The 12,536-nt window shown below is 31.8% G+C and overlaps 1 protein-coding gene across 4 annotated transcripts in view; it reads right to left on the reverse strand.

Moving 5' to 3' along the window:
* The window catches only part of LOC118187681 (bestrophin-3-like), a 127,786-nt gene that overhangs the window by 80,090 nt on the left and 35,160 nt on the right, over positions 1-12,536 (reverse strand). For 2 of the 4 annotated variants that reach the window (XM_085816938.1, XM_085816937.1), the window contains exon 3: positions 10,818-10,952. The exons of 1 other annotated variant lie outside the window; for it this stretch is intronic. In XM_085816938.1, coding sequence (XP_085673064.1) covers positions 10,818-10,952 — 135 coding nt within the window. Of the gene's footprint in view, positions 1-10,817; positions 10,970-12,536 lie in introns of all 4 variants that reach the window. One more of the 4 variants, XM_085816939.1, reaches the window with a different exon arrangement.

A 12,536-nucleotide genomic window follows, 5' to 3' on the forward strand; every position in this document is an offset into this window, starting at 1 on the left:
ATCATAACTCTTAAACTTGTCTTCATTTACCGACAGAAGTTTTCAAGGGGTGATGAAAGTCTTGTTATCATTGTCTGTACTCGTGTCATAGCAGAAAGGTCTTCGGTGGAGCTTAAAATGCTAGTGTAAATATTAATGAAATGAGATAACAGACCTCTTCTACATGAAATACATAGTTTACCACGCTAATTACATGACATCCGTTTTGGTTTTTGCATGGACTGTGTACACTGTATATTATATATTGTATAGTAATATATTAATATTTAATGTATAATATTGCATATTGTATAGTAATATCATAAATATGTCACGAGTTTTAATGATTCATATAACTATATAAATTTAATATATTTCTTTATTTGCGATGAGGCGGATAGAATCTTCAGGCGGGCCGTAGTTTACCTGTCCTTGATTTAGATGACTGATGGCAGAGGACGAGAAGAGCTAGATCTAGCATCATTCATAAGCTATTTTTATTAAGCACGGCTTTTACTGCCACCAATTGGTACCCAAAGTCTTTACGAAAGAAGAAAATTTGCTAAAACGAGGTTCTTAGTGGGTTTCTAGAATTTGACTGACAAGAACAGAAAAAGGCGTCCTTTTAAGATCCAAAGAGTTAAACATATACTGGTAAATTTATATTTTTTAATTTAGGAAGCTAATAAATGTCTTTAATTTACATACGTTTATTTCCACTTTCTGAAAGAAACAATAGCTATTAACTATGGTAGTGCCTTAAAACAATCACAATATCCCTTAGTTTAAGAATTTTTCATACCACCTTTTCTTTCGCTTCGTTAAAGTGAGCAAAAGTTTTAGAATGCGTCTGCTTAAGTTTTAGTACAATAGATGTCCGAATACTCGCTTTAATATGAAGAAGTCTCTATTGTTGAAAGCTTTCAATGCGTTGCTCAAGCTATTTAGCGTCATTAAAAATCAGCAAGGCAATAGACAAACTTTTGTGGAGTTCTTGTACTTTGTCTTGCAAAAAGCGTGATGTCATAATTTCAATTTATATGACGCATTTTTCCACCTACAGATATATAAATTTTGCCGAAGGAAACCAACTCTGGAAGTATATACAAGAATTAACTTACATTGTTTCTTCGTGAACAATGATTTTGTATCTGAAATTCTTATTTTGGCAGTTCATGTAAAACTATTTCTAGTTTCATAATAAAAGAATGATTTGATACTTGGACACACATATCTAGTTTGAACAATATTCAAAAGAAATGTTTAAAGAAAGTTAACAGTGTAAGGTATTTTGCATTAATTAATAAATTATTAGGATTTAAGTCTTTATTATAAATTTTTTTCTCCGTTAGTCCTCACCAAGATGCAAATTATTTCGAGTATTTAAGTCGAGAGTTTTGAATGGTTCAGATATAGAGCTTTTGAAAGCAGATCTTGAAGCTTCATTTCCTTCCTTCTAGCTTGTAATATTCGAGTCTTAGCTATTTTGCTAGATGAACTTAAAAGCACCATTTAAATCTTCAATCAGCTTAGACCAAACTAGTGATACTCTACCATACTTTTAAATTGTAAAATTAGCTTTATGTTACTGTTTCGAATTTTGCACATATGTAAATAATTTTAGTGAAATTATATGTAAATTGTAGTATCTCTTGTATAATGTAATATTAAAGATCTCAAGAATGCCATAAAACATAAGGTTACAGGGGCAAGTCGATTTAACATTGACACAAATGGCTATCTCACTAAATTGGCAGAATAGCGCCATGCTGGCGACGGTTTTGGCGACTTCTTTTTATCCCCAAATTCGGCAAGAAATAGTCAAAAGTTGCCAAATTTCGTTACCATTCGGGGACATTTCGGCGACTGTAAAATATCCTGCTAAACTAGTTAAGATGATTTAGAAACCATACAAGAATTCTTTCCTTTTCTCTGAGTCTATTTATTTCTACTGATTTATACTTGAAAGTAAATGACTTACTTCTTTAACTAACATAAAAATTTTTATTCTGTGGGCTAGCTCATTATTTTCAAATAAAATGAATTATTTTTCTTTTTAATAAATGTCATATATTTTAATGTTCAATTTTTGTTGAGGAATCTGATGAAATGTATTATATACATTTAAATTTCGATGTTATTTGAAATAAATAATGTCCTTCCACCATTAAAGTTGTTTTGATATTAATTTGCTACTGTTTGGTGAGAAATCGCCAAAAGTTGCCAAATTTCGTGACCATTTGGCGACATTTTGGTCCGATCCGTAATGGTTGTAATTGGTTCGATCCGTATGTAACGCAGACAGCGTATACTTTCCAGCAATTTTGAGAAATCAGAGACACTGGAAATTTCTCCGGAGATGGGAGAAAACTATAGTATAAAAACGCGGAGAGCATCAGTTTTCGATTTAGTTCAGAAACAGATTTCAGAGTTTAACTCACATTATTGAAAGTATTGACAGATCATTGAGCGAGCTTAACGCAGTTGAGCCATTTTACATTGTTTTATTGCTCCAATTCTTAGAAATTTGAAGTGGTAACTCCTGAATGTGCTCTGTCATACTGAGAAAAGCTGTACAAATACTTTTGTGAATTGTAGGGTTTTTTGTTTGGGGGGGGGGAGAAAAACAGGTTTCATCAAGTTATCATCGTTCTGTGTACATTCAATCCATTACGAACCCTGATTGCACGTAACATTATCTTACGACTTGCAAAGTGGCAGAGTTTTGTTCGTACACACAAGTGGTACTTAGTTTAAAATGAAGTTAAATAAAAAGGTTATTTTATTACCTTACTAGAACTTATTGTATTCATATTCGGAGAACTTGCTTGTCAGTCTACTATGATAAGAAGGACATTTAATAATTTCACAATTTGGATCTTATAAAGGCACGCATAAGTTTAATTTTCCTTAGATGTTTTCGATTTATCAAGAACAAGGCATGTCTATAATATGCATCTCAACTTCTATGCGTTTTTTCAGCATTTAGAGTGATTCATAATTTCATCGCATAGGATGGGAAAGAAATGACACCAAGTAACAATCAGTGTAAGAAAAAGCTACACTGATTCACATAGATATTATTTCAGGAAAAAGTGGCTTCAGCGATTCAACACTGTCACCTTCTTCAGCTGCATCTAAATGAAAGGCAAGTACCACAAACGCAAAGCAAGACTGACGAATTTTCGAGAACATTAAAATAACTACTACTACTTGTTAATAGTGGTTCCTTATTAGTATCAACTCTAAATTTCATTAACAGGAGATAGGGTTGAATCGCTGCAAGTGCCTTGTTGAAATAAAGTCTGCGTTAATATTTTCTTTCATTCATTCCTGTAGGGTTTGTAGATATGAACACCTAGTGACAAGACAGACTTCGGTATCAGCTGACAGTTCCAACAAAATTCTGCATCGCATAGATAGCCAACGTCCTTGAACTTATTTTAGCACACCAATTGTCTAACCTTTAGATGCATATATTTGATTATTCATACAAAATTTCTGTTGTATCCTCAAAACTAACTCACATATAGCAAATTCTACGAAACAGTAAATTTTATGTTCACCAATGAATGCCATGCTTAAATTATACAAAAACCTAACATTTTAACTGTCACATAGCGGTCAAATCTGTTAAATACACAGTTAAAATTTGCAAGTGCAAAACTAGGAGATATTTTTTAGTACTGCAATGCACCTTTTTACTGTCTTTAATATCGTTATTGTACCATAAATTTTCGAAAGCTCGAATTATTAATCAATCTATACACATAAAATCTTTTCCTGCTGTGTTCATTTGAGAAACTCACATGAAAGCTTAGACTAAAAAGAAAAAGATTTTAAAAACTTTTGTATTTTTCATGAATCCTTAAAATTTATACACATGCTGTTCCTTTTACCACACATGCATTATCATATTTCCGGTCTATTCTAAAGCTTTTTACTTTTACATCTAGTATTACAATATATGTAAGATCAACAGTGTTTTCTGCAAACAAAGGACGTAAATTTCTGAAGCACAATTAGTTCGGGGGACTATACCTGTACGACGAATGATAAATTCTGGTGTGGTCGCCCACTTCTACCTGGACCTGCACAAATAACTTTTTCCCTCCTAATGAATTTTTTTAATATTTTCTTTTCTCCAGTAATAACATAGTATCTAATATACATAGCACTCATTACTAGCACATAAAATTCACTAATAATGTGTTATACTACTAATAAATTTCTCATAAACAATAAGTTACTAAGTAATTGTACTTGAAGTGAGTGAAAATTTAAACGCTGAATTTAGACAGCTCTAGGTATCAGCATGCAAAATTTTAGTAACTTGAGATGCTAGTTTTAGCACAAGAGACTCTTTTCATTCATTACACTGCGGAATTTCGTGTTGATTAAAATTATCACTCAGGTATATTATATAAACAACAAGATTATTAAAAAAACTAAAACTTAAAATTATTTAGAAGTGCATACATTATCCATTGTTTTTATTTGAAAGATATAAATGCAAGAAACGATGTCATTTCTCGAAACTGCCAATTTTCCAGATCACGTAAATGAAGTAAACGGTTATAGCGTAATTTGATATGAAATTTCGGAAGATTAGACTATTGATATTTCTAACGTCCTAATAAGCGTTAATTTTGTAAATATGGTGTTAGTCGCTGAGGTTACGACACGAAACAACGTCAGGTTGGTTAGGTTAGGTTAGGTTAAGTTACTGAAATATGGCAAAGTATATGAGGGTTATCTGCCTAAGGGGAGTGGGGCTTTCGGAAAGACCTCAGGAAAACTGGCTCGTATTCAAGATACACATAGGAAAATCTACGAAAACCAAACATGCAGTCAGCCTGTTTGCCTGGAATTGAACGCAGGTAGAACTCCCAGTACTCAACTGATCCAATGCTGACTTATTATTATGCTTAATTACTCTGCCTCCAATGCTGCTCAGGAAATTTGCATTTATAAAAAAATTACTTGAAGATGGTGTGTTGTGGTGTTCACTGGGTAAGAACAGCAGTAAATCAAAATATAGAGATGAAAGATTAAGAAAAAACAATTTTTATTTTTTATGCTTTAAAATTTGTAATGAAGTACTTTAAATTTTCCAGAAGTTAATCATGTTTATATTGTCTATAAGAAAAAATCTGATGTGGACACCACATGACTTCTTTGTGCGGTCTATTAAATTGTACACATTTTTTGCTGCATTTCATTTAAATTTACATCCACCAGTTTCATTAGAGATATATTTCACATTCAATTGATTTAGTTCTCACTTCACAGCAAGACAAAAATACACAAAAAACTCAAAATAGCTCCATTAAAAATTGTAAAATAAAAAAATAAAAAAAAACCAAATACAGTTTAAAAAAAATTAGAATTAGACTTTTTATACAACGCGAGCAATTCGTCCAGTGGGCAGAAAGACCGATTTTTCGGTGCACAAAGCTGAAAGTTTACTTTTGGTCCCACTTGGAAAAATCACACTGAAGTTGGTGCACAAACTGACTTAATTCACTATGCTACTAAGAGTTTCAGATAAAAACAAATGGCGACCTTGTTAGGCTTGATACTATTTAAACTACAACTATTGCATACAAGATTAACTAACGGCATAAAAACCTTAAAAGGAACATAAGAACAACAAAATTCAATTACTTTTAAAGCAAAAAATGCAGAATTTTGCAACATATAAGAATAAAAAACTGAGCTCACCAAGCCAGGTAATAAAATGGATGTATATTTATATATGTTTGGCGCTTCCGATTGCAACCAAAAAAGGGAGGGGCACAACTATATGTTATATCAGTCCCATATACAAAATTTCAACCTTCTGAGGATAATCGTTTGAGTTATACAAGATACATATATACTTACGTACGTAAGTAAATACAGATGTCACGAAAAAATCTCTTATGAATCTATTTAAATCCATTTTACAATCCGTTTTGGAAAAAGAGTCCTTTATTCTGTCCGTTCGTACAACGGTCACTCGAAAACATCGTTCAAATGGATTCGACAGCCGTCAGAATGGATATTTTCATTTAAATATGATACCCGAAATGTTTCGCGATTACTTGCTTTACTTCGTACAAGGAAGTAAAAATGTTTTTAATTCATGCTTTTAGATATAGTTTTTTGAAGCAGCGAATCAATGTAGATGACAGAATTTAAAATTTGAATGTTAATAAAGGAGATTAAAGGGAGTATTCACTTTTCTTGAAGACAAGAATCTTTCCTCATATTGTAATATTTAATTACTTTATCTGACATTTTCTGATCCTTCTGCATTAACGTCTCTACAACACCCAAATTACTTAAGGTAAATCCATGTAAATACCAAAACCGCGTTAAAGAAGAAATGAAAAATAGAGACTTTATTAAAGAGGAAACTGTGCAACAATTTATTTAAATCGGAGCTATAGTAAGGCAAAATATTATTAAATATAACTTTTTACATTGAGAATGAAGTTTTCAATAATTGCATCACGATACGTTTCATAATAATACGCTATTGTGACTCAATTGGAAAAGTAAATATGTGCGTGTTATCAGCATATATCAGAAATTTCAAGTTTCTTAGAAAACAATGGTCTTATTTGCATTCCTTATCATCTTCACTTCAAGTGCTACTCAAAATTAAGTGGGAATTAAATGCTTAGCTTAGTATATTTTGCAGAATTTTCATGATATGTCTTTCTAATTAAATCGGTAACGATAACATAGTAAGAGTTATTACTTCTTACGGAACTAAATTAGCTGAAATTAAGATATACATAAGGCTAACTCCTGATTAACTAGTGCGCATATTAAGTGGGCTTTTGTTTAAAAAAGCTTCTTTTTTGGGAACGAGATGAAAAATTACTTCTACAAACAATCCAAATAAAGCAAAATTTATGCGGGAAACACGAAAATGCATTATATCTCATACATCAGGCTTGATGTCGGAGACAGAAAGACCGATTAATCAGAAGGGACATTATTTCACACCTCGAGAAACAGACATGTAAGGCTTTATGAAAAACTTCCCTTTTAATAGAGAAATTTAATTTTTTTATTTTAACTAATTAATTTCATTAGCTTAAAACGGACGTTAGTCCCGAATGGAGTATTAATCTTGAAACGGCATTTTGCGTTGAATACCTGTAAACAACGTACGACTTTTCAAATTGTTGCCCCCAAATATTATAGTCATGTGTTATATTTAAAGAATGCTCGTGTTTAGCGTTGTGAAATAACAACGGTAACTAGAGCTACCAAAATTTGAATAACGTAATCCTCCACCCGAACATGGGCTCTTGGAAGCCCGAATTTTGGATTTTGGATTCGTTTTATTATATACCTAGTACTTTGTAAAACTTTAACGAATTTTTGATTAACAGGCATAACGATTTCAGAGCCAACATTGGCACACTGTGCGGGATAAAATAATTTCATCTCCTAAATATTTCAAATTAATATTTATGTAAATTTTTATCCACTAAATATTTAAATTAAATAAAGATAAAGAAAGTAAAAAATAGATAATCATGAAGTTTTAAACTAAAAAAAAAAAAAAAAATCTTCATGTTTGCTTACTTTCTTTACCTTTATTTATTTGAAATATTTAGGAAACTTACTAAAAATGTTGATAAGAGAACTGAAGAGGAGCATGTAACTTCGCCAATAGCTGGAAATTATTAACCATTTCGTGTCAGCTGTTAACATAACTTTTAAAAGTTTGATCTTCCAAGCAGCTCTAAGCTTCTGGTTTATTAAAGAATGCATCTTAAGGCTCCAACTCATACTGAAAAACATTACTATGTCATACCTTCCATAAAAGTTAACGGCAAAGACCTTTTTCAAAACTTTAAAGGGTATATAAGAACTTATTAAGGGAATTAATTTTTTCAAAATTTATTAAATTCTAATTATGAGTACTTCGTTCAATAAAAATGGACACAACTGTGACGGCTATTCTATCTGGGAAGCGTCTAAACACCTCAACGTAACAATATGCGAAAGAAAAATTTAGCCTGGTTGCATGAAGGAAAATTCTCTTAAAGAGGACGTATTAATTGTCCAATGAACAACTATTGTGATTTATTGAAACTAGCTTCTTTTTTTTTTTTTTGAACAATTCACTAATCATTCTTTCAAAAAACTAAATTATATAGTGGTTAAAAGGTGATAAAAATGAAGCGGCTGTGCAAGAGTTTATTGATGCCATCGTAATTCATTGCAGACGCAGAAATCTGAAGAAAGTGTGACGTGAAAGACGAAATTTCCATCCCGTTGCTTGGAGGAAAGCTGTTGAATACACTTTTGAAATTATATATAAAAAAAGACAATACTCGAAAATTTACCTTTTATTTAAAAAATTCAATAAAACAAAACAAAATTTCAAAATTTCGGATTTTATATTACTCTCGAAGAGACTTTTTTTAACGCTTTGTGTGTTATCTTTATTTAAATATTATGTTCTTCGCACTTAAATCATAAAATTCAGTTCAACGCAAAAATTTATCACAAAATAATTTAAAAAGAGCATGTCTTTAGAATTTCCGATACACAGTCTCGGGCGCTGGAGATAAAAAGTGTTTTTTTTTTTTTTCGTACAGTGTTGCCATTGCTTACCTTGAAAACGCTGAGTTTCTTAATAAAAAACTTATAAATGTTTTGCAAAATATGATATAGATAATAAAACAAATTCCAAATTTGGGCGTACAGACGCTCATACTCGGGTGCAGACGTACGTTATTCAAATTGGATTGCTTTATTCAACATTTGATGACTCTAGGTACAGTTGTTTTATCACAATGCGAGAAACATACATGCATTTATGCAGATTCCTCATTATTTAATTTCTTTAAATATAACACAGGGCGATAATATTTGGTGGATGCAATTAGATTTGGTGGATTTAGACTTTTAAAGTTTTCGTCACAAAATGCCAAAACGAAATTAATAGCTCTTCTGGGCTAACGCCCTTCGGGCTAATAATAATATTGAAGAAATAATGTACATTCATACTGCGAACAGATATTTGCTTCAAAAGTGGATTCAATGAAACGAGTAGATATTGGATCTTTCTTTGAAACGACTTCATACTCTGACAGTACTGATGATTTGAAAGCGCAAAGCTGGTTGAATATTATTAAAATTTGAATAAATTTATTTGCTAAGAAGTTTTACTCTCTTAATATGATTTTAAAATTATAATATACAGTTTTACATTCCTCACTATTATAAATAATGCAAAAGAAAAATTTTTTTTGGCATCATGCAGTTTTTATAAGAAGATGCGGTATCGCTAAGGTCCGAATGTGCCGGATTATTGGACTTCTGCTGCAATGAAAATTTAGAATTTCCCGAGAAATTTCCGCGAATAACAAAAACGCACAAGGTTATCCTTCCATGAATAATAGTGACAGTAGCCATAATCTCAAGAGTTTTTGTTAATAGTGAACTTGTTATAACATTTAACATAAAACTGGAACAACAATGATATTTATGCAATAGTGCAGATAGAGGATAAAAGTGAGCGGAATACTAGAATTTTAGCATTGATCGTAACTCCCCCTCAAATTTTTATGAAGAACAGCCAGAAGGGATGCATTCGGAAGCCTCCTACCCCCTTTCCTCTACCACCAGACCACTCGATAGGAGTTTCGGGTGGCTAGTATTCTAAGTTCGCCCATTCCGCGCAGATAAATGGGACCTAATGATGCGGCGGCCAGCGTCGCTAACTATTTTACCAACTAGACTATAGTTAAACATAAGAATTCACACGTTTAATTATCACATTATTGTTATTACTAATTAGAAGGAAGAAAGTACTATCTACTGCTAAACGTATTAGAATGCTATATAAAAAAAAAAAAAAAAAAAAAAAAAAAAAAACATGAAAAATCCAATAGTCCAAATGTCCAATCCTAAATCCAATAGCATAGTACCAAATGTGATCCGCTAGGGTATGATGGGTATATCTATATTTATCGACACCTCCTTTATGTTTATTTCCCTTGCAGCTGAAATGACTATTTTATTACTTCTGTTCCTAGCAGGTAAGATCTGATATTTTCTTCTCGTATAGTTTAGAATTAAAATGGTAAATTCTGTTTATCTACAACACCAGTAAAAATACGTTATATAACTTTTAATTCCACATTAGAATGATATGCGATTTTCCTTTGTTAGCCAGTATAAATGCCTGTTTAAAATTCTTTAGAGTATAAGTTTTTTCAGTCGCTTTCTTCCCATTAATTCTAAATTTTCCTTCAAATTTCTTAAACAATAAAAGCTTTCGAAAGAATCAATAAATGCTTACATTCTGGGATATTAAAGATGAAAAGTAACAGATTTAGGAAGAACTTAAGCATATATATTTTCCTTTTCATTCTTTATTAGCAATTTGTATTTTTCTATAGATTCTCTTAGAAATGTTTCCCTTTTTCCCAATAACATTTTATTTAAACGTATTTTGAAATAATTCCCAGTCATGATCAGTTTTATTGTTTTAAAAAAAATAAGAAGTTGAAATATCAAAACACAATCTGCGAACGGATCCTAAAGACCTTACTTCCTTAGATTCCAAATTCTCATTTTCAAATGAAGCATTTTTCATTGTTTCCGCTATAGCTCATCTAAAAAAAAAAAAAAAAAAAAAAGAGTGGCCCTAGGTTAAGATGTGATTATCAGCTCATGTCCACTGGGCCGTTAGTATCCCAAATGTATTAACAGACAAGTTGTTTTTTTGCACCTTCTTTTTCAAATGACAATTAGTATAATTAGTTTTCTCAAAAAAAAAAATTATAGTAAGAATAAAATTTTAGCATTTTAGTGCTTACCTGTCAGGCCATGGTAAATTGAGGAACTGATTCCACCATCGTGTTACGACGAATGTGACATAGAAGCCAAGAACGAAGGACATGGGCATAAGTCCTGCAGTCTGGTTGCAGTACAAGGATACCTTCTCGAACTGCCTGCAAGTAACTGACAACTGATTGGATACTAAGCATGAATTATTATTTTCTAATATGTTTTTACAGTTACTTAAATCACAGTTTTTCATAGTTTGGGATAATGGGTTAGAAAATGAAGAATACCTTTTAAAACTGCGCAATTTCAAATCAATGGATTTACTAATTCTGATCATTTGAGAGCCAGTTCATGCAGTTTTAGAAAATTTTCTACTGTGCGATTGATATTTTAAATATAAGCTCTTATTCCTTTATATTTTATCTGATGATATCATCCACAGACACAGATATGCATCTTAATGTTCCAGATAAAAAATACTAATTTTGGATGTACATTTAGAAACAGACTTCAGTAGCCGATTGATGAAGTATTAGAAGATACCGGAGGAATGATAAGCGATAGAGATTCCATGTCTGTTTTCTCATAATTTTGTCCAGAATTTTTTTTTTTAAATTTGGACCATGATAAAGTGTTACTAATGGCTTTTTTTTCGGGGAAAGTGGTGTATTTAATTATGGCAAAGCACACTAGGGCTATCTGCCTAAGGGGAGGGATGCCTTCGTGGAGGACTTTCTAAGGGAACCTGGCTAACACGTTACACATGGGGAAAACCACGAAAACCCCCATGCAGCCAGCCCGTTCGCGGGATTCGAACCTCGGACCGAACTACCAGTGTTCAGCGACTTTACCGCTCGGCCGCTGGCGTGCTTTTTCGGGGAAAGAAATATCATTTTTAAAATACTGGAACTAAAAGATTATTTTGATAACATGAAGAATAGATTTCAGTGTTTTTTCGACATTCTGTAATTAGTAATCTATTTAACTAGAAAATATCTTTAATTCATTAAATTTAGATGTCTTCTTACTATATTGCAAATCAACTAGAAACCAGATTGCGCTTTACGTACTACATACTATTAATGTTATAACTTTGGAGATAAAACAGATGGTATTACTGTATACAAGAGTTCAAGATTTTTTTTATATAACACAGTTTTTAAAGTTGTTAGAAATTTTCTTCTTTCTTATCGCTTGTTTTCGTGATGTAATTGGAAGTACATCCGTTTGGCAATCGAGAGGTTCAGAATTCGAATCCTGCCGACAGGTGTGCTGATTCTTCCTATTTCCTGCTTTGAAATAAGTTTAATTGTTCTACAGAGTGATACTAAACTAAATTTTCATAATGTTAGAATGAAGTTATAAAAGGAGGACAAAACCTTGGTCTTACCGATTTTGTTCAAATTCTGCATAGTTGTTTAGTACCAGATTTTCTAAAACTAATGCGTCAGAAAATAAATTTGGTATTTCGAAAAAAAAAAAAAAAAAAAAAAAAAAAAAAAAACCATTTTTAGCGCATAATCCTATTATTTCAAATAATTAATACGCTTAGTGGGAGCTTTATAACTAATACGAATTAGAGCAACCACCGCCAAATTTTCAGAATAAGTCAAATGTTGGCAGTCATGAGGATAATAAGGTAAAAGTAAGTGTTACTGATAACGCATCTGTTGCGTATTTTAGGGCAAAAATAGACGATCAAAATTTAGAGATGAATAGGGTTTTGTGCTTAACTCAATATAGGTGCT

Source organism: Stegodyphus dumicola, chromosome 5 (assembly GCF_044657685.1).
Source record: "Stegodyphus dumicola isolate Sdum_Otavi_A_Nest chromosome 5, ASM4465768v1".
NCBI classification, from domain to species: domain Eukaryota; kingdom Metazoa; phylum Arthropoda; class Arachnida; order Araneae; family Eresidae; genus Stegodyphus; species Stegodyphus dumicola.